Source organism: Pelophylax lessonae (genome assembly GCF_965119305.1).
Source record: "Pelophylax lessonae genome assembly, chromosome: 6".
Classification (NCBI taxonomy): domain Eukaryota; kingdom Metazoa; phylum Chordata; class Amphibia; order Anura; family Ranidae; genus Pelophylax; species Pelophylax lessonae.
Window position 1 is genome coordinate 278435783 of NC_138773.1, and position 23860 is coordinate 278459642.

General features: G+C 43.6%; 1 protein-coding gene across 6 annotated transcripts in view; it reads right to left on the reverse strand.

The window, feature by feature from the left end:
* FMNL2 (formin like 2) overlaps window positions 1-23860 on the reverse strand; it is a 333795-nt gene that overhangs the window by 70297 nt on the left and 239638 nt on the right. For all 6 annotated transcript variants that reach the window (XM_082261106.1, XM_082261105.1, XM_082261110.1 and 3 more), the window contains exons 7-8: window positions 12767-12875; window positions 6062-6138 (exon numbers count right to left, since the gene is read on the reverse strand). In XM_082261106.1, coding sequence (XP_082117232.1) covers window positions 6062-6138; window positions 12767-12875 — 186 coding nt within the window. The remainder of the gene's footprint in view (window positions 1-6061; window positions 6139-12766; window positions 12876-23860) is intronic.

The window sequence follows — 23860 nt, forward strand, 5'->3', positions numbered from 1 at the left end:
CCCGAAGTCGAGCCGCTTCAGTGTGAATGCGGTCTAAATCTTTCTTTGAATCATTTAGAGCAGCCTTTCTCAACCTTTTCTGGTCTCAGGGAAGCCCTGCTAAAAATTAAAAATCTACAACTCATGACACAGTAGTGTGACAGTCAGTGGGAAGAATGCTCATTACTCTTGTCCTCATTGGGAAAAATGACCTCCTTACAGATAGCTAAAAGGAACAATGGTGTCATTGGAAACTTATCTGAGAGGCAGAAATTGCCCATTGCTAAAGGAACCCGTAGCAACCTCAGGAGGAACCCTAGGGTTCTACGGAAACCCTGGTTGAGCAAACCCTGATTTCGATGTTCATTGGCATGACTGTACATGCTCCTTCTTGAGGAGGGGGACTCACCATGTTTGGAGGAAGAAAAATGCTGACTATGACCCTAAGAACACCATCCCTACAGTCAAGCCCGGAAGTGGAAACATTATGCTTTGGAGCGGTTTCACTGCAAAAGGTACAGACCAACTTTGCCGCATTGAGGGGCCAATGAACGGGGCCATGTATTGTAAAATCTTGGAAGAGAACCTTCTTCCCTCATCCAGAACACTGAAAATGGGTCATGGATGGGTCTTTCAGCATGACAATGACCCAAAATATACTGCCAAGGCAACAAAGGAGTAGCTCAAGAAGAAGCACATTAAGGTCATGGAGCCAGATTCTAGCCAGTCTCCAGACCTTAAAGTGGAGTTCCGGCCACCAAAAAAATATTTCAATGAAAATACCCCCGGGACAGTCAGGGATAGTACATTCCACAATGGATAGCCTCTGTACTGTCCCAGGTCGCACTTACCTTTTAGAAGAAATACTTACCTTGAAAATTTCTTCTCCAGCGCTGCCATCTCAGGTGTGGGCAGCTGAAGCCAGCGCGATCCTATTCTGCATCCTCTTCCATCCTCTTCGGTCCCACGATGCACTGCTCCGGCCCCGCTGTCACTTCCGGGGCTGCAGCGTCATCCCTGCACAGTTTCTGGGCATGCCCAGAAGCTGTTTAGCAAGGTATGACGCGCCTGCACCAGAACTGACGTTGGGGCCGGTGCCGGCGCATTGATTCCTGGGAGCGATGACGTTTAGCTCCCAGGAATCATTGCAAAGCAGAAGTGACGGCGAGGGCCGCGGCCGCCGAGGGAGGAAGTGGAAGAGAGGTGAGTATATTTTTCTGCAATTACAAGGTAAGTAAAAAAATAAAAATAAATCGTAACTATCCATTTCCTTTTCAGGTGACCTAAAAGCAAGCGGATGGCCCAAAATCTACTATGTCGATTTTGGGGCTGGAACTCCGCTTTAATCCTAAAGGAAATTTTTGGAGGGAGCTGAAACTTCGAGTTGCCAAGCGACAGCCAAAAACCTTAAGGATTTAGAGAAGAGCTGTAAAGAAGAGTGGACCAAAATCCCTCCTTAGATGTGTGCAAACCTGGTCACTAACTACAAGAAACGTCTTACGTCTGTGCTTGCCAACAAGGGTTTCTCCACCAAGTACTAAGTCATGTTTTGCTTAGGGATCAAATTTTTCTCACTGAACTGCATCCTAATTTATAACATTTATATCATGTGCTTTTTCTGGATTTTTGGTTGATATTCTGTCTCTATAATTTAAAATACACCTATGATAAAAATTATAGACTCTTCATTTCTTTGTAAGTGGGCAAACTTACAAAATCTGTGGGGGATCAAACCATTATTTTCCCCACTGTATATATTGTATATTATTATGATGAATATTATTATTATTATGTTGTTGTGACAGGCCAGCAATTTCTTAATGCAGACATAAAATGTGCAGTATTCCGAAGGTCCACTTTAAATGTGTATGCTAAACCGAACCACAAGTACAGTACATGTTTATAATACTCTGCATTCTCTCAGGAGTGTGACTTCACTGATCGAGTCGCTGACTGGACCCCTTTTTACCTCAGACATTTCAGTAATGGCTGCATATAACAAATGTGGAAACAACAGGCCTTCCCCAATGCCCGAAATTCGGGTGGTTTTTGCATAAACTCTCAGACAGGAAAATCTATTTTTTCCTAGTACCGTACCTAAAAAAAAAGAAGTCACTGAAATAAAATGAAACTAGGTTAAACCATCTCTAGTTTTGCAGACATGTTTTGAAACAATCTGACCTAATTTTGCCATATGGAGAATTTAAGAAGCAGACATGTAGGGGTGAGGAGAAATCACAGCAGGGATGTAGGCCCCGGCCTTGCCTCAGACACAAAGCAAGCTGTTACTTCAAAAAAATCTAGAGGATATTGTGATCATTACTGACCTCTCAGGAAACTGCAACCATACAAAATGGCCGCCGCCAGACAGAAGACTGAACTTAACCCTTTCTAATGTGTCAGGGCCATACATTTACTGTGGACTGTAGTAATGGGAAAATGATTTCCCAATGGCGTTGTTACCTATATAAACATGGGTTAAAATGTATCTCTACAGAAACTCAAATGGCTTTGTTTTTACCATAATACACTCAATTTAAAAAACAAAGGAAGAAACAGGCTTAGAAAGTAAATTTCATTAACTGCACTATAAGATATTGTCTATTCCATCATGGAAGATCATTATCATGAACAGGCCCCTCAACAGGACTCTAAAAGCTCAGAGCCACATCCTTTGATAGTGAAAAGAAGTGCATAACAATATCTGACTAGAACACAATAAATGATTTAATCATGTTTAAGTGATTATTTTGCTAAAATAACCCACACACATACCCTCAAATTTCCCTGAAATGCCCTAAGATCTGATTTCAATGCTGTAAGACATAAATGTTTGCTGATACAGAACACTGAATAACCTAAAGCTAAAGTTTAATCAAAATGTAGTTTTCGCCAATAGCTGCAGTCAGATCACTTATATGTAATGAAGTATGTGCCGAATCACGCAGGCTCCTGCTTTGTGCCAATAATCTTCTCTGCAGGATGCCCAGTCCTCTTCCTGGTGCTGAACTTCTAGCACAGTGGGGGTTAACAGCTTTAGGTCTTTGGGCTAACTAACCCGTCCCTCCACCCTTTCCATCCTTTGAGAAAAGCATGTTCATTGTGTACACGAAGAGTAACACAATCTCTGAATGGTGGAGAGAATCCTGTCATTTATCTGACTCTCCTCTATTCTGAGATTGTGTTACATTCAGTGTACACCAGTGGTCTCCAAACTGCATCCCGTGAGTCGGATGTGTCCCTTTGCTTGCCTTTATCTTGCCCTTGGGGCACCATTACACCCACAGACATCAATAATGGGGCACCATTCCTCCCACAGACACCAATGAGGGGGCACTATTTTTCCCACAGACAACAATGATGGAGCACCATTCCTCCCACAGACAACAATGATGGGGCACCATTCCTCCCACAGACAACAATGATGGGGCACTATTTTTCCCACAGACACCAATGATGGGGCACCATTCCTCCCACAGATACCAATGATGGTGCACCAGTGCTCCCACAGACACCAATGATGGTGCACCAGTGCTCCCACAGGACACTAATGATGGGGCACCATTCCTCCCACAGACACCAATGATTGAGCACTATTCCCCCCACAGGCATCAATGATGGGTAACCATTCCTCCCACAGACAACAATGATGGGGCACCATTCCTCCCACAAACAACAATGATGGGGCACCATTCCTCCCACGACACCAATGAGGGGGCATTATTCCTCCCACAGACACCAATAATGGGGCACCATTCCTCCCACAGACACCAATGATGGAGCACTATTCCCCCCGAAGACACCAATGATGGGGCACCATTCCTCCCACAGACAACAATGATGGGGCACCATTCCTCCCACAGACACCAATGATGGTGCACCAGTGCTCCCACAGACACCAATGATGGTGCACCAGTGCTCGCACAGGACACTAATGATGGGGCACCATTCCTCCCACAGACACCAATGATTGAGCACTATTCCCCCCACAGGCATCAATGATGGGGAACCATTCCTCCCACAGACAACAATGATGGGGCACCATTCCTCCCACAGACAACAATGATGGGGCACCATTCCTCCCACAAACAACAATGATGGGGCACCATTCCTCCCACAGACACCAAAGAGGGGGCATTATTCCTCCCACAGACACCAATAATGGGGCACCATTCCTCCCACAGACACCAATGATGGAGCACTATTCCTCCCACAGACACAAATGATGGAGCACCATTCCTCCCACAGACACCAATGATGGAGCACCATTCCTCCCACAGACACCAATGATGGAGCACCATTCCTCCCACAGACACCAATGATGGAGCACTATTCCTAGCACAGACACAAATGAGGGGGCACCATTCCTCCCACAGACACAAATGATGGAGCACAATTCCTCCCACAGACAACAATGATGGAGCACCATTCCTCCCACAGACACCAATGATGGGGCACCATTCCTCCCACAGACACCAATGAAGGGGCACCATTCCTTCCACAGACACCAATGATGGGGCACCATTCCTCCCACAGACACCAATGAAGGGGCACTATTCATCCCACAGACACCAATAATGGGGCACAATTCCTTCCACAGACACCAATGATGGGGTACCATTCCTCCCACAGACACCAATGAGGGGGCACCATTCCTTCCACAGACACCAATGAGGGGGCACCATTCCTCCCACAAACAACAATGATGGGGCACCATTCCTCCCACAGACACCAATGAGGGGGCATTATTCCTCCCACAGACACCAATAATGGGGCACCATTCCTCCCACAGACACCAATGATGGAGCACCATTTCTCCCACAGACACCAATGATGGGGCACCATTCCTCCCACAGACACCAATGAAGGGGCACCATTCCTTCCACAGACACCAATGATGGGGCACCATTCCTCCCACAGACACCAATGAAGGGGCACTATTCCTCCCACAGACACCAATAATGGGGCACAATTCCTTCCACAGACACCAATGATGGGGTACCATTCCTCCCACAGACACCAATGAGGGGGCACCATTCCTTCCACAGACACCAATGAGGGGGCACCATTCCTCCCACAGACACCAATGAGGGGGCACCATTCCTCCCACAAACACCAGTAATGGGGGACAATTCCTCCCACAGATACAAGCTCTACGTCTGTGTGCTGCATGAATGAGGGTGTGTCCCTTCCCTTCAATCAGTTCTCAGAGCTCTCTTCACTGAGCTCTGCAGAGGGTAATTTCAGCTCTTCTGCCCCTTTTTTCTGACAGCTCAGACAAGCTTTATAAATTCTAGACGTTGAACAGATGTAAAGAATACTGCAAATAAACAGGTACAACTGTAGATTTGTTTCATCTCTGGGTATCACCTGAGGGCAATCACTTCACTGGGTATATGTAAGGGTTTACAACCACTTTAACACGCTATTACTCCCCCATTGCCAGAAGTTCAGCTTTAGGAAGAGGACCAGGTACCAGTCAGAGAAGATTTCTACATGAAGCAAAACCTGCAGCATGTGGGACATACTTCATTATGGGTAAGTGATGTAACTGCAGAAATAGCGGAAATTTAAATTAATAAGTCTGTGAAACACAAAAAAGTAAGTTTTGAAATCAAATCAGTCAATTCACATATGTTGTTTTTATTTTATTTTTTATTTTTGGAACTTCTGCTCATTTATGACATAGTGATCACATGCTGGCTAGAGGCTTTATTGCCAAAATAAGCCCCCACCCTGCAGATGAACACTGCCACCTTCAAGCTGCAGTAGGATCTGCAATGTCATATTTAACAGTGTAATTGTTGGGTACAGTTACACTATTAAAAAAAAAGGAAAAAAAAAAAGGGAAAAAAAAAAAACATATACAGTATATACAAAAACAATAATCAATACCCATGTAAAATTTAGCATTGCCAATATGCATTGGTAAATGGACAATTATTCTTTGCCTATTTACTTATTAGTCATAGAATTACGGAATTAACTTCAAATGTCCAATACATGCTGATACAGCTATATTTCGCCAAGATATATAGGTATTATTAACCTCTGGTTATGAAAGAGATAATGACATGCTCACCTGGGATTTTTATTGTTTAAACTTAGTGCAATCTCATTGACAGCATGTGGATGTGACATGACCATGTTGAAACCATACTGCAAAAAGAAGAACAAAAGAAATCTCACTATAAACACATAATTTACAAATTTGAGCCAGAAATTGATTGTACACCATTGTGTATCACCTTTTTACTTAACGTGAACCAAGCAGTATTAAATTCAAAAGCAAACATTTGTTGTATTGCAGCGTACCAATTTTTAGGCTTTATTTCCTTTATTTTTCCCCTGGTGATTCAGCCAGTAGATCTGTTGTCTTGCAGATGTACCAGTTACAGGGATGAGACAAACCATTTACAACTTAGGGTGCTTACAATGATCAGTTTTATTTATGTGCAACTTTTATCCCAAAAATAAAAAACCTGTTTGTTGCAACTGCTCATAAAGTGTTAAATGGAGTTTGGCTTCAATTTGTTAGTATATTTAAATCTGCTAGTACATCTAACACCCCTCCTCCAGACTGAAAATGCTGATGCGCAAAGGTGTCCCTCTAGAGTAGGGGTGCTCTAATACAGGAGGTGTCTTACTGGCCAGATCAACAGGTGAAAACAGAGGGAAAAAAAATGAAAAAATAGAAAACGAATGCAGCCCCCATGTCAAATGATGGGTAAGCTTCAATATATTACATTGAAGCTTCGATTTTATACTGGTTTAAGCTGATCATACATGGATCGAAATTCGGCCAGTTCAGCAGGGACCAGTCAAATTTTGATCAATGTGTGGGCAGCGTAGTTAAACCGCCCTTTTGGAAAATGTCTCCCGATCAGTATAGGCAATCAATAGACTGCAGCTCTGATCTGTGTATTGTGACAGCAGGGAAGTCTCCCTACCATCAGAATACAATGATTGAGCGGGGAGGATTCCGTCATCCACATCGAGTGTGTGAATGGGGGAATCTGATGAGCTTTTTTCATTCAACCCGCTGGTTGAAAGAAGAAAAAAAAAACTGACTAATGTATGGGCTGCTTAAAAGAATATGTTAACCCAAAATGTCATATTCCTGATATGTGCCTGCTGTACCATGTACTGTACTTGTATGAAAAAGTATCCTGTTCTCTTTGTTTTGCTTCCTTTGTGTGAATTCCTGGTGTTCCTGCCAGTCCCTCTGCTTTCCTATTAAAATCTGACCACACTAGGCAGGAGAGCACAGCGTAGTCAGTTTTCTGGCTGCACTGATACTTAGCCTGCTCTTCTCCAATGATCAGACTTGCCCTGACATGCCCCCCCCCCACCCTACCGTACAGCCATTTCATTGGAAAGCCAGTATGATGCTGTTTCCGCTCCCCTAACTCTCTGAGAAAAGATGGTATATGATTACTTATAAAAAAGGGGAAAAAAATTAGAATGTTTTTATATGTATACACAACTGTTTTGGCTTTCATTTCTATTTTAATCGGAATGGGTTGTTTTACAAACTGAGGATTAACATATACAGTACTTTAAAAGAAATGTATTTATTTAAAAAAAAACATGGCATACTCACCTGATCTGTGCAATGGTATTGCACAGAGCAGCCCCGAACCCCCTCTTCTGGGGTCCCTCGCCGGCGATCTTGGCTCCACCTCTTCTATGTCTACTCCCTGAAGCAAGAAGTGTGGGCCCAATCCTTAACCGCGCTGTGTGTGGCATGTGGCAGTGGGCGCACAATGTGGCTTGGCACCCCCCACCCCCCTGCTCTCTGGAGGATTTACCTGACAGCAGCAGGAGCCATTGGCTTCTGGTGCTCTCCGCCAAGCTTGTGAGAGCAGAGAGGGGAAAGAAGAAGACTGGAGACAGGCACAGCGCTGGATCGACAGAGGACTTAGGTAAGTATTTGGGGGGCGGGGTTAAGTGCACAGCAATAGGCAAAACATTTTTTCCCTTAATACAGGGAATGCATTAACCACTTTAGCCACACTAATAACAAGACAAAAAAGCAGGTATCCCACATATGATCAGCTGTGATACAAAAGCAATTAGTGCAACCACACAGTAACAAACATTTTGAAATGTGAACATCATTTTTGTTGTAAGTTGTATAATTTGAGTATATTGCAATATTTACATTTTTTGTAGTGTAGTTTTTCAGTTAACTGATAACATAAATATAGTGTATCGCAACAAAATGTATAAATAATCACACTAAGGGCCGGTTCACATTATTGCAGCTGTGGCGATCGCATGTAATTCGGAGCGCACTGCTCCTTCATTACATGCGATCTGATGCGCGGATGCGAATTCAGCCATACACTTTGTATGGCTGAATTCGCACTGTATCACACATGACCCTTTCTTTCAGCCGCATCAGGATCGGATCGCACAGTGGTTCACACTTGTGCGATCCGATCCTGTGCGAATTGTCAGATCGCACTGCGATATGCGATCAAACTGGGGGTGTCATTAACATTTAATTGACACCCCCTGCGTATCGCATATGGCAGTGTGAACTGCCAGATGTGCGAGTGCGATGCGGGAACAGGCTGCGAATTCGCAGCCTTCCCGCATCGCACAAGTGTGAACCGAGACTTATACATCCTATGCAAAAATGAGGACAGAGCAAAAAGTTACAAAAACTCATGCACTTAAATCCCAAGAAAAAATATAAAAATAAAAATGAAATTGCAAAAAATATATGCAGAATAATTAGTGAAACATTCCAACTAATATGCAATCACCTCTGTGCCCAAATATAAGTAATTTCAAGTATCATGACTCCATCATCTGTGCAAACTGCCCGTTCACCTCACTGTTATGACCCTTGCATCACCAATAAGGTCATAACATGTTTTACCCCTCAGGGAATGAGGTTCCAAATGCCACTTTCTATATCCTCAGTGCTTCCATATATAGGTGTGTTAGTCTCAGATAAGGACAATGTACATCTGGGAGAAAAGAGGGAGCACACAGGACCTTGCGTTCTCTGTTTTAAAACGTATTTCATATAAAAGAAAAAAGTATGGCACTTACAAAGCACACAAGCCAGTGTTAGCTGTATCGCATGCAATAACAATCACCGACACTCGGTCGAAAACCAAGATGATGTCATGATGACGTCAAATAAAAGATTACTTCATCCCACAGCCATCTTGGTTTTTGGTCAGGAGCAGTGATTGCATAATAGTTGGAATGTTTCACCAATCATTTTCATATATTTTTTGCAATATCTTTTTTATTTTTATATTTTTACTTGTGATTTAAGTACATTTAGTGACTTTATGCTCTCTCCTCTCGTTTTTGCATAGGATAAGTGTGATTATATATCAGACATGGGAGTAAGTCACACGTGTGCAAGTCACAAGCAAGTCTCAAGTCTTAACCTTCAAGTCTCAAGCAAGTCCCAAGTTACTGTGGCGAAAAGCCAGCAAGCCAAGTCGAGTCCCTGCTAGAAGTCAAGCAAGTCATTTATTTTGGTCAAGTCACAAATCAAGTCAAAATACTGATCTACCCCAATTTTCACCTTTAAATCAGTTAAAAGTCAGTGGTCAGGAAAGGTTTTGTTTTATTTTCAACATTAACCACTTAAGCCCCGGAAGATTTTACCCCCTTCCTGACCAGGGGGTATTTTGCGATTCGGCACTGCGTGACTTTAACGGACAATTGCGCGGTCGTGCGACGCTGTACCTAAACGAATTTGACGTCCTTTTTTTCCCACAAACAGAGCTTTCTTTTGGTGGTATTTGATCACCTGTGCGATTTTTTGATCACGCGCTATAAACAAAAAAAGAGCATCAATTTTGCAAAAATAACAATATTTTTCACATTTTTTTATATGAAATTCCCCCCAAAAAAAAAGTAAAAATCAAAATTTTTTTAAATTTTCGGCCAATTTGTTTTATGCTACATATGTTTGGTAAAAAAAATCGCAAAAAGCGTATTTTGATTGGTTTGCGCAAAAGTTATCGCGTTTACTAACAAAGGGAAAGATTTTTGTCATTTTTGTAGTTTTTTTTTTTTAACGCGTAATGGCGGCGATCTGCGATTTTTTTTGCGGTACTGCGACATTGGGGCGGACAGATCGGACCCTTGACTGACATTTGTGACACTTTTGGGGTTACCAGTGACATTTCTACAGTAATCAGTGCTATACATATGCACTGTTACTGTAAAAATACACTGGTTGTGAAGGGGTTAACTTTATTTGGAAGGGAGGGGCTGTGTGTATCCCTAGGGGCGTGCTTTCTACTGTGATTGGCTGTGGCTTGAGCTGTAAGGACACTGATCAACGGATCTACATACTAGATCCGTTTTATCAGTGTCTTTACAGCGAGGAGAATGACAGGCAGCTTGTTTACACAAGCTGCCTGACATTCTCCCTCTCCCCCGCCGATCGCCGAGTGACCGGCGGACATCGGGTCCGCTGGTCACACGCGCGGGGGGGGTCCGTGACCACGCGGGAGCGGGAGCGCGCCTCCGGGGGCGCGCGCTCGCTCCCTAGACCCTCACAAGCTAGTGACGTAGCCCTACGTCACTTTGCCTGTGAGGGGCTGACTGCCGACGTAGATCGGCGTTAGGCAGTCGGCAAGTGGTTAACAAAACAGTTTAGTGCTTTTTTCTTGACATATTAAAGAAGCACTTTGAATGCCCAAACAGCTCAAAATCCTTCGTCCGGTCATGTTTCAACACCACAGTCAGTAAAAACATGTTAAGTATTTCCATTGTTAAACAGCCAGTGTACTAAAAATCAGAAGACACTGAGGTGTTTTAAGTGACTGTGGTGTCAGAAACATGACAGGCTCATTCATTTTGCTTTAACACATCTTGAGAAAATGCAAATATTTAATAACTTTAAAAAGTAAAGTCATTTTGAGTCATATGTCTCAAGTCAAAGTCAAGTCTCAAGTCATGAATACCAAGTCAAAGTCAAGTCGAGTCTTTTATTAATTTTAGTCAAGCAAGTCTCAAGTCCTCAAACTGGTGACTTAAGTCTGACTTAAGTCAAGTCATGTGACTGGAGATCCACACCTCTGTTATATATATACATTTCCTGGAGTTGCGCTACACTATATTTATGTTATTAGTTATCTAACACATTAAGAGCCGGTTCACACTGAGGTGATCCGACTTCGAGGGGCGACCTGTGAAGTCGCGGTGCACAGTATGCACCGCAACTTCGGCGCGACTTGCAGGTACTTCACATAATGGAAGTCTATGCAAGTCGCTCCCAGGTCGCCCTAAAGTAGTACAGGACCCTTTTTCTAAGTCGGAGCGACTTGTGTCGCTCCTATTAGAACGGGTCCTGTGCTAATCAATGGCGAGCGACCGAGCGCGACTTTTCAGGCTGACAAGTCGCCTGACAAGTCGCGCTAGTCTGAATGGGGTCTCAGTGTGATGAAATCTCTTTTAAGTGTGGGCCAGCCCCCGGATTGTATGATTTCACTCGGTTTATTGTTTAATTCTTGATTGCGCTAATTGATCAGGTTTTGGTTTTCAATCGTTTTTTAGTATATACCGTATGGTAGAGTTTGGTTGCTCTACACTGCTTTTTTATATTAACATAATCAGCTGTCAAAGTTCTCTTTTAGCACAAAAACACTGAAACTCTCTGTAACGCAAACCGTGACTTTCCATTCCTTTGGATACCCCTATTGGTCAAAATGGCTGCCCATTACAGCTATGGACCAATAGGGAGGTGCAGAAGGTGGAAAAGGAATGTTCACATGTAAGTTTAGGATTTAATGTTGGTTTTATCAGTTGTAATAGCTAGTTTTTAAGAAAACTCTGCTAATAATTTTTTGGGACTGATGTGCCCTTTATTTCCTCTATGGTGCAATCTAGGACGAGGAATCATTATTATGGATGTCATAAACCAAGCTCAGCTTTCTATCCGTGCTATTGAACTTTATATATTATTTTATACAATCCACTAGAGGGCACATGGCTCTGCATATCTGTGATTTACTCCCTATAATGGATTGGCCATACAAATATACGCTGCCTGGCCAAAAAGAAAGTCGCCACCTGGAGTTAACTAAGCAACTAACTAAACTAAGCATGCAGTAACTATCCTATTGGATAGTTACTGCATGTGCCCAAAGAATGAGGTCAGCTGACTACCTAAATATACTGAATGACCAGGTTATTCCATCAATGGATTTTTTCTTCCCTGATGGCTCGGGCATATTCCAAGATGACAATGCCAGGATTCATCGGGCTCAAATTGTGAAAGAGTGGTTCAGGGAGCATGAGACGTCATCTTCACACATGCATTGGCCACCACAGAGCCCAGAACTTAACCCCATTGAGAATCTTTGGGATGTGCTGGAGAAGGCTTTGCGCAGTGGCCTGACTCTCCTATCATCAATACAAGATCTTGGTGAAAAATGAATGCAACACTGGATGGGAATAAATCTTGTGACATTGCAGAAGCTTTTCGAAACAATGCCACAGCTAATTCGTGCCGCAATCAAAGCTAAAGGCGGTCCAACGTGTGTGACCTTTTTTTTTGGTGGCGACTTTTTTTTTTGGCCAGGCAGTGTATGTATAGTTAGCACTCAGACCAGTAACAATGGCAACTCAAGTAAAAAGCTGAACTCACGTTGTGACAGCCTTGTGGAGAATATGTAGCATATATACCTGCCATGGTCCCAGAAAGATAAGGGAATCCAGCAGGGGTTAGGCAGGAGTCAAGTATCAAATTTAGAACATTTTTTAAAATTTTTTTATTAAAGAATGATACAAAGTAACATACCTGATAATTCATGATTGCCCGCAAACACATGATACAGACGTGGACGTCGTCCTTTTTGCTCACTAATCTTGAGTTCTTTAATGTCCTTCTACTAGGCAGAGTATTATACCTGAAAGGCAAAGATGTTATATGTGCAGAACCATTTTACAGATGACAGAAAAAGAAAATTGCAATTAAATTCCTAACCTTCTGAGAGACTGAATCTCTCCAAATTCCCACCAATTCTCTCCAGCTTCAGGGTCCTCTGGCCAGGCACCCCCTTTACAGCTAGCTGACACTTGGATCCCAGAACCTTCTCCGGAGTGGTCCCCTCTGACTCTAGGCAGACCCCCAGGGGCAGTCCACAGTACTCACGACCTTTGTAGGCTTTCCTGGGACTAGACCCCTCTCTCTCGCTGGTTCTCGGCACACCGGATCCCCTCAGCTCAACTCAACACCCTCTGGATTCTCAGGCAGCACCCAGAGACATCCACTTTCTCTGACAGGAGGAGAGACAGCCGTACTCTCCCTCCTGGGACTCTGCTTCCCGCCAAAGACAATGAGTCATGCGCTCCCCTCAAACTTATACCCACTCCCAGAACCCTTTGCGGCAGAATCTGCCTTCTGGGGTAGTTACAAGCCTGAATGTGTCTCTGATTGGGTTTCCTCCACTGCCCAATGAAAAACCTCTCACAGGGCCAGTGGGGAGACTCCCGTCTCAGCAGACACAAGTGGGAGCCATGACACCCTACCTGACCAAAAGAAATCATGGCTCCGCTGTTAGGCAGACAAAGCACACTATATTTTACCTAGCACCTACCGGTAGGGTGCTACATCCGTTTTTCAGGTGGACCCAATTGGACCCTTCATTCACCTCTATGGAGCAGCAGACACCTGCCTACCTCCTAAGTGATCAGCTAAAAAAAAAAACAGAAGGGGATCTGTCCCCTTCCGTCTGGGCGGATCAGAGGGCCCATAGAGTAGAGCGGGCTGCGGCTGTGTCTGCTCTGCATATGCAAAGTGGACATGGACCTGTCATCCACCCCCTCTGCGCATTGTGGCCTGTGACCTGTTACCAAGTCACTTAAGTAGCCCTCGCTATTCAAAGGGCACCCCTGGACTAGTTCTTGTTAAAGGCTTCAGTTACACTTGTGTTTGATTAATCCTCAAAATACAAAAACAAAAAATGATGGTTCTTCAGAGGCTGATGCTTGTGTAAATGAGCCCTAAGGGCTCTTTCATACTTGCAGTGTTCCCCAAAGAGTGATCTGCACTTGGATCTCTTTTCAGAGGGTATTTAAGTGGTGGTGAGGAGGCATTTCCCACCATCTCAATGTCTGATTTAACCCTGTAATACTGCACTACCGCACCACAATTGCATGCATTGCATGTGGTTGCAGTGTGGCCCCATTGAACTGAATTGGCAAGTTAGAAAGGCTGTGTCTAAATTGCATTCAATTTCAGTTTGGCCCCATTGAACTGAAAGGGCCAGTTTGACAAGGGGAGCTGCTTGTTAACCTCTGCACCCCAAAGTAGAAATGTCACGGCTGGGAAGCAATGCATTGCAGCTACAGCTCTGTATGTCTGCATTGGTTAAATTCAGGTGGGCAGTCGGGAGAGGTAAAACCGCAGCTCAGCCGCCTGTTTTTACAGGCAGCTGAGCTGCTGTTAAAACAGTCCGTCCATCTCACTGGTGTGGATTGAGGAATCGGCTAGCAGTTTTTGGTCAGCCCTCTTGCTGAACAGGAAACTAACTGTCTATGCCCAGCTAAATGTGTTGTACAGAAATAAAATATATAAAATGGAAGATTTTATATACTGTAGGTGGTGGTGAATTTAATCTTGACTTAACTTGTTCACACCAAAGCATATGCAATAAAGAACACCAAACCCACAACCCATATTAACATGATATAGGTATACTGCATAGCCATTCATTCTGTATTGCAGTGGTCTCCAAACTGCGGGCCTGGGGCCTGACGTGGCCCTTTGCTTGCCTTTATCTGGCCCTTGAGGCATTATTCCTGCCATTGACACCAACAATGGGGCACTTCTCCTTAAACTGACACCAAGGAAGGGGAATAATTCTTTCCACTGACAACAAAAATGGGGCACTATTGTCCCACTGACACCAACTATTTCTCCGTCTAATACCAAAGATTGGGCATTGTTTACTCCCACTTGGCACAGTCTGGCTCCAGTAAAGTCTGAAGGCCTTTGCTTTAGAAAGTTTGGAGACCCCGGATTTATTGTATTTCAACATATACAGTAAAAACTAAAGTAAAGTACACTACAACCCACAGCAGTGAGGGCTTTGGGCATGGCAGTGGGGTATGCAGCACTGACGAAAATAGCACATTTGGGGTTCTTTTTCCAATAAGATATACTAATATATACATACATATAAACAAACAATGCCAGCACATTTAAAACTTAGAAATGTAGGACTGCTGAATACATTTTAACTGCTTTAGCGGTTGTCCTTATAGGACCGAGTAGACAGCCTGCGGTTACTGTCTATCAGAGCCTGGGAAATTACTTAAGTGTCATAATGCTACATAAGCCATGTAATTACTGGGGAAGCATTTGATGCCTAATTCATCCTGACACTCTCTCTGTGCACTTACAGCTTGTTTGCACATTTGTCTTTAAGGTAAAAAAATATGTCCATGATCATGAGCGGTTTCTATAAGGATCTATAGGAACAGACACTGTTTCCTATTTATAATAGCAATCCTTACGCAGAGTAAAGCTGCACCTATTAGCTGTCACAGGAAACAAAGTCTGATGACATTCGCGTCACTCTTATCCAGTAACAAATGTCAGGGAAATTACATCATTTAAAGGCTTAAAGCACGCCGGCCACCTGGATAATGTTATCTGTGTGACAGGAGAGCCTTAAAGCACGGAGTTCATTTTAGTCTAAAGAGCACCCTAGAATGCCTGGTTGGATTGTCAATGTGCCCCTTTGTATTGGCCATAGGAGGACTGGGGAGGACATACCCAGTGAATACAAAGTACTGCTGATTCAGGAGCTCTTGGGGTGTTCTGTTGACTTAAACAAAAAGGAATTTTCATGTAATTATACTTATGCTTTTAAGTTTCTCCAGAGGTTGCTAGGGGTTCCTTAAGCAATGAGCAACTTCTGCCTCCCACATAAAATCCCATTGACCCCAATAATCTTTTTAGCTATTAATAAGGGGTAGATGGTGGGGTGGGGGTCATCCCACTGACCACAAATGTTAAGCTGGCCACGCAGTTTTTTTTTTTTTTTTTGTTCAGCCAGCTGATCAGCTTCAGCCCCTGATTGACTGAAAATTTTCCAACATGACCTTTCAACAGAAGTCAAATACATAATCGATTCCTGTTGACTTGGAAGTGCACCTGCTGGACCAGCAAAATTTAAATTAGTGCATGGGCAGCTTGAAGCGGTTTTTCACCCTAGGAACAAACACTGCAGATGCTGGATTTTAAAAAAAAAGACACTTACCTGTCCAGGGATCCTGCACCGTTCTCACCCAAGCCAGTTCTTCACTGTTCTTTGGGTCCCTGGTGCCGGTATGTTAACTGTGGGCAGCTGGTTGCAATATTTTATGCTAGGAAAGATTTTGCTCTCTAATGGAAAAAAATTGACGCCTCCACCACTTTCATCCAGGAAACAACTGATTAATAACAGCCTGCCATTGTATAGGGACACCTACGCCAACAGGGGATGCCCCCGTAAATACGATAGGGTTTGGTCTAGGTGGTTGGCGGAGCATTCCACAGCCTCAAACACTTCCACAAGTCCCTAGGAACTTTATTTACATCTCATTGCTGGTGCTACTTAAGTGTTGCTACTCTCATGAAGTAGGGGCTATAAGTCACTTTTTTAGTTCCTGCATTGTAGTTGTTTGGGGTACGTACTTACCTGTCCAGGGATCCTGCACCGTTCTCACCCAAGCCAGTTCTTCACTGTTCGTTGGGTCCCTGGTAACGGTATGTTAACTGTGGGCAGTCGGTTGCACTATTTTATGCTAGGAAAGCTATTGAGCTCCACTGGAAAGAAAATCTACGCCTCCACCACTTTCATTCTGGAAACAACTGATTAATAACAGCCTGCCATTGTATAGGGACACCTACGCCAACAGGGGGTGCCCACTTAAATACGATAGGGTTAGGTCTAGGTGGTTGGCGGAGCATTCCACAGCCTCGAACACTCCCACAAGTCCCTAGGAACTTTATTTACATCTCATTGCTGGTGCTACTCGAGTGTTGCTAGTCTCATGAAGTAGGGGCTATAAGTCACTTTTTTAGTTCCTGCATTGTAGTTGTTTGGGGTACGTACTTACCTGTCCAGGGATCCTGCGCCGTTCTCACCCAAGCCAATTCTTCACTGTTCGTTGGGTCCCTGGTAACGGTATGTTAACTGTGGGCAGCCGGTTGCACTATTTTATGCTAGGAAAGCTATTGAGCTCCACTGGAAAGAAAATCTACGCCTACACCACTTTAGATCTGGAAACAACTGATTAATAACAGCCTGCCATTGTATAGGGACACCTACGCCAACAGGGGATGCTCCCGTAAATACGATAGGGTTTTGTCTAGGTAGTTGGCGGAGCCTTCCACAGCCTCGAACACTCCCACAAGCCCCTAGGAACTTTATTTACATCTCTTGGCTGGTGCTACTCGAGTGTAGTAGGGCTATAAGTCACTTTTTTAGTTCCTGCATTGTAGTTGTTTGGGGCACGTACTGTGGTGCTAGTTGGAATGAGACATATTATTTAAACTGTAAACTGCAGTTCACTTTTTCCCTATCAGTCATATCCTATGAGTAACCATGCCCAAATGTAACTCTGTGAACTTGCATTGTTGTATGCTGTGCTCAGCGTGTGCTGTGTTGTTGGTTTTGTTATAATATACAATAAACAGATCTTTTTAAAAAAAAAGAAAAACTGTGGGCAGCTGGCTGTGACTCCTTGCGACTTCACAGCTGGCTGCTCACTGCACATGAGCAACCTGAGCTTTGTGAATGGTCCCACAACCTTCTGGGACCAGTGACATGTCCCAGAAGGACATGGGAGGGGGGCGAGAACTTCTGGTGGATCTGCCGCAGCATTTCGAGAAGTGCCAACACCAGGTACCTGCTTCCCCCCAAACCAAAAAAAACCTGTCCAAAGGTAGTAGAGGAGGGGGGAAGCAGAACTTTTATTGGGAAAGACTCCACCTTAAGGAGCATTATTCCTTTTGAACATTACACTAATGTACAGTGAGCTGTAAATACAGAGCATCCGGAAAGTATTCACAGCGCTTACCCTTTTCCACATTTTGTTATGTTACAGCCTTATTCCAAAATTGATTAAATTCATTATTTTCCTTAAAGTTCTACAAACAATATCCCATAATGACAATGTGAAAGATGTTTGTTAGAAATCTTAGCAAATTTATTAAAAAAAAAAAACAAAAAAACAATAATCAAATGTAATATAACTATTCACAGTCTTTGTCATGCCACTCAAAATTGAGCTCAGGTGCATCCTGTTTCCACTGATCATCCTTGAGATGTTTATACAAATTAAAAAATTCAGTTGATTGGACTTGATTTGGGAAGGCACACACATAGTTAACAGGGCATGTCAGAGCACAAAACAAGCTATGAAGTCTAATGCCTCGTACAAACGTGCAGATTGTCGGTCGAAAAGATTCGGCCGACGACCGATCGGCCGATTTTCGGCTTGTTAGTATGATGCTTCCGACAGCCGACAGCGCACTTTCAGCCGAACAGAATCTGTCGTGCAAGCATTAAAATTTTTGTATGCCGACACCAGAATGGCCGATTGTTCGCCAGTCAGTACAGAATTCGGCCGACAGACAGCAGATTTGCAAGACTGGGCATGCTCAGAAAATAAAAAAGACACGGAAAGTTAACCATCACATGACATCACTTCTGCAGTCGGCTGTTGTTGGCCGACAAAATTCGTGTGCAGTCTTTTGCACTTTTCAACAGACACGACAGCCCTCGGACAAAAGACGGCCGATCGTTCGGCCGACGATCGGTACGTGTGTACGAGGCATAAGGAATTGTCTGAAGACCTCCAAGACAGGATTGTATCGAGGCACAGATCTGGGGAAGGGTACAGAAAAATGTCTGCATCATTGAAGCTCCCAATGTGCACAGTGGCCTCCTTCATCCGTAAATGGAAGAAGTTTGGAACCACCAGGACTCTTCCTAGAGCAGGCTGCCTGGCCAAACTGAGCGATCGAGTGAGAAGGGCCTTAGTCAGGGAAGTGACCAAGAATCCGATGGTCACTCTGACAGAGCTCCAGCGTTTTTCTGTGGAGAGAGGAGAACCTTCCAGAAGAACAACCATCTCTGCAGCAATCCACCAATCAGGCCTGTATGGTAGAGCGGCCAGACGAAAGCCACTCCTCAGTAAAAGGCACATGACAGCCTGCCTGATTTGCCAAAAGGCACCTGAAAGACTCTCAAGACAATGAGAAACTAAATTCTATGGCCGGAATAACAAGCGTCCTGTCTGGAGGAAACCAGGCACCGCTCATCACCTGGCTAATAATACCATCCCTACAATGCAGCATGACGGTGGCAGCATCATTCTGTGGAGATGTTTTTCAGTGGCAGGAACTGGGAGACTAGTCAGGATTGAGTGAAATGAATGCAGCAATGAACAGAGACATCCTTGAGCACTCTGGACCTCAGACTGGGGTGAAGGTTCATCTTCCAACAGGACAACAAACCTAAGCACACAGCTAAGATAACAAAGGAGTGGCTAAAGGACAACTCTGTGAATGTCCTTGAGTGGCCCAGGCAGAGCCCAGACTTGAACCCGATCAAACATCTCTGGAGAGATCTGAAAATGGCTGTGCAAGGACGCTCCACATCCAACCTGATGGAGCTTGAGAGGTCCTGCAAAGATGAATAGGAGAAACTGCCCAATAATAGGTGTGCCAAGCTTGTAGCATCATACTCAAAAAGACTTGAGGCCGTAATTGGTGCCAAAGGTGCTTCAACAAAGTATTGAGCAAAGGATGTAAATACTTTGATTACATGTGATTTTTTATTTTTTTTTGATTTTTAATAAATTTGCAAAGATTTTAAACAAACTTCTTTCACGTCTTTATGGGGTATTGTTTGTAGAATTTTGAGGAAAATTATCCATTTAATCCATTTTGGAATAAGGCTGTAACATAAAATGTGGAAAAAGTGAATCGCTGACAATACTTTCCAGATGCAGTGTATAGTAATTATTAGGAGGGGTTCCCTAAGACTGGAATGTTATTTTAAGGGTTCCTCCTTGTTAACCACTTACCGTCTGCTCACTAGAGCACTACTGCGGCAAAGTGGCTCGATAACGTCTGGCGACCAGACATTCCCCTTTCTCGGTGGCACGCGCGCACCGCCGGAGGCTCGCTCCCGCTGTATTCAGTCACAGCGGGAGTCGGGCCAGGGGAGGCCAGAAGAGCCGCTGCTCTTCCCCAATCGTCGGGGAATCGAGTCTGGAGATCCGCCCGCTTGCAGGGTTCAGCATAGCTGAACATGTGATCTGTCCCTGTGTCACTCAGTCACCTCCCCCCACACACGTCAGTAAGCACCAGGCATACATTAACCCCTCCCTCTCCAATAAAATTAACCCCTTCCCTGCCAGTGTCATTTTTACAGTAACAGTGCATATATATAGCACTGATTACTGCAGTAATGTCACTGGTACCCCCAAAAGTGTCAAAAATGTCAGTCAAGGGTCCGATCTGTCCGCCGCAATGTCGCAGTCCCGCAAAAAAAAAAAAATCGCAGATCGCCGCCATTACTCGTTAAAAAAAAAAACCACCAAAAATGACAGAAATCTTTCCCTTAGTTAGTAAACCCAATAACTTTTGCGCAAACCAATCAAAATACGCGTATTGTGATTTTTTTTTACCAAACATAGGTAGCAGAAAACAAATTTGCCATAAATTTAAAAAAAATTTGATTTTTTTACATTTTTTTGGGGGGAATTTCATGTAAAAAATGTGAAAAATATTGTTATTTTTTCAAAATTTACGCTCTTTTTTTGTTTATAGCGCAAAAAGTAAAAATCGCACAGGTGATCAAATACCACCAAAAGAAAGCTCTGTTTGTGGGAAAAAAAGGACATAAATTTTGTTTGGGTACGGCTTTGCACGACCGCGCAATTGTCAGTTACATTCGCACAGTGCCAAATCGCAAAAAGTGGCCCAGACGTAAGACAGCAAAATCCTCCCGTGGTAAAGTGGTTAAAAAGTTTGAGAATGGCTGTTTTATATAGTCAACTGCTAAGAAAATCCTAACATGCATTATCCTCTATATTATTTTTACTATGCAGTATTCATAAAACACCAGCAGTATACACAGTGCCCTGTAATCTCTAAATGAGTTGACAGAGAAGTTCAAAACAAGACCTTGGAACAAATACACGGCTTTTAGTTGTCCTCCTGTAAATTACACCTAGCTTGACTTAATTTTGCAATAATAATAGTGTGTTCATAATTCTAAATATTTCATGTGCTTATAACTGCGCATATAACATTTTCCTTCCTCAGAGATGCTCCATCACATCAATAATTTGGGAGGTAGATGTCATTCTCTTGCTGATTAAAAATATGATTTTGATGTTCGCCAATGGTCTGCGAAAAGTGAGTGCAGAAGCTCTGAGCCCACCACCAGCCACCGGAGCAACATTCCCTGTAATACTGCCCCTGGCTGCATGACTTCATCCCATCCGTGCCGGCAATGTTGTGAGTCCTGCTGTGACTGCTCATTACGCAGAATTCGGCTTGTATTGCGATGGCTTTCTGAGATGTAAACTGACAAAGATACAGTCTGGAGATAGTATGAGGCGGGAGAGCCACAATTTTAGTTGAGTTGTTCAGGTAAGGAAGCCCATAGATCAGCCTTTCTCAACCTTTTCAACACAGAGGAACCCTTGAAATAATTTTCAGGTCTCAGGGAACGCCTGGTAAAAATAATCATATCTTCAACTCATGATACATTAGTGTGATGGTCAGTGGGATGGATGCTCCTTACACTTGTGGCAATTGGGAAGAATTACTTTCAGATAGCTATAAAGATCAATGGTGTCAGGGGGAACGTATCTGAGAGGCAGAAATTGCTCATTGATCAAGGAACCCCTAGCAACTTCTGGAGGAAACCTAGGGTTCCACGGAACCCTGGTTGAGAACCACTGCCATAGACGAATCTGGCTATAGCCAGTGGCACTGATCTAGCAGGGGAAATCTTACAGGGCGGTTGTACAGATGTCGATCGGTAGATTAACTTCTGTACAACTTCTCTGCCCATACATGGATAGAATGTTGGCCAGTCCCCACTGAACCAGCTGACTTTTGATCCATGTACGGCCGGCTTATCCACTTGCCGACCGCCGCAAGTACATATACTGCGGCGGTCAGCCCCTCACAGGCAAAGTGACGTACCGGTACATCACTAGCCTGTGAGGCTCTGGGGAGCGAGCGCGCGCCGCCGGAGGCGCGCTCCCGCGTGGTCACAGACCCCTCCGCGCGTGTGAGCGGCAGACCCGATGTCCGCTGCTCACTCACGATCGTCCGTGACAGCGGGAGAAAGGCAGGCGGCTGATGTAAACAAGCCGCCTGTCATTCTCCACTGTGTATGAATAGTGATCATACGGTTCTACTATGTAGGACCATTGATCATTGTTCCTACACCTCAAGCCACAGCCAATCACAGTTAGAAGCACGCCCCTAGGGACACACACAGCCCCTCCCTCTCAAAAAATGTTAACCCCTTCACTACCAGTGTCATTTTACAGTAACAGTGCATATGTATAGCACTGATTACTGTAGTAATGTCACTGGTAACCCCAAAAGTGTCAAAAATGTCAGTCAAGGGTACGATCTGTCTGCCCCAATGTCGCAGTCCCGCAAAAAAAATCGCAGATCGCCGCCATTACGCGTTAAAAAAAAAAACAACAAAAATGACAAAAATCTTTCCCTTTGTTAGTAAACGCGATAACTTTTGCGCAAACCAATCAAAATACGCTTTTTGCGATTTTTTTTTACCGAACATATGTAGCTTAAAACAAATTGGCCGAAAATGTTATAAAATTTCGATTTTTACATTTTTTGGGAATTTCATATAAAAAAATGTGAAAAATATTGTTATTTTTGCAAAATTGACGCTCTTTTTTTGTTTATAGCGCATGATCAAAAAATCGCACAGGTGATCAAATACCACCAGAAGAAAGCTCTGTTTGTGGGAAAAAAAGGACGTCAAATTCTTTTAGGTACAGCGTCGCACGACCGCGCAATTGTCCGTTAAAGTCACGCAGTGCCGAATCGCAAAATACCCCCTGGTCAGGAAGGGGGTAAAATCTTCCGGGGCTTAAGTGGTTAACACTTGCCTATATTAGAGTGTATATAAACTCTGACAATGAACCTCTTTTATTTGCGCTGTTTTGGTCTGTTACTAAACCAAGAACCCTGCATTCACCATATCTGGTCTCCCACAGTACACAGAAATGCAATTATTTTAGTAAATATAAACTGCTAAATACCTTTTCTCATAAGCAGTTTATATTAGTCTTGTGACTTCTATCAGTGTCCGGTTAAAGCTTGTAGGAAGTATTTTCATGCTCCTCTAACTGTATGAGACTGCATGACCCCTGACTCTCTGTCTGGACAGTGCTGATTGGCCCTGTGCTGACCCTCCTAGCAATACAAACCAAACTGAGCATGTGCAGCCTGACTCCATAGACTCTGTGTTATCAGGAAATTATTAGGGGACGGTGGAAGGAAAGGAGGATCAGAGAAGACAGGATCAAACAGTCTTTTTACACAATGCAGATGATTAACCCCTTAGGTTCTACAGTGAGTATAACAAGCATGCTTTACTGCATATACAGACTGATTTTACTGTTGTGGGTTAATTAACACTTTAAATATACTATTGGAAGCATTTTATTATATCTGTTTGATAAGAACAACAACAACAAAAAACCTGTTGATCTTGTCAAAAATTCAGAGTTGTCCTGTGTTCTCTGCACATTTCCGGTGTTATCTCAAAGAGTTAAATGGATATCTAGTACTACAGACTGATTAGCCTTTATGTTGTAGAGATGTGGGAGTGGT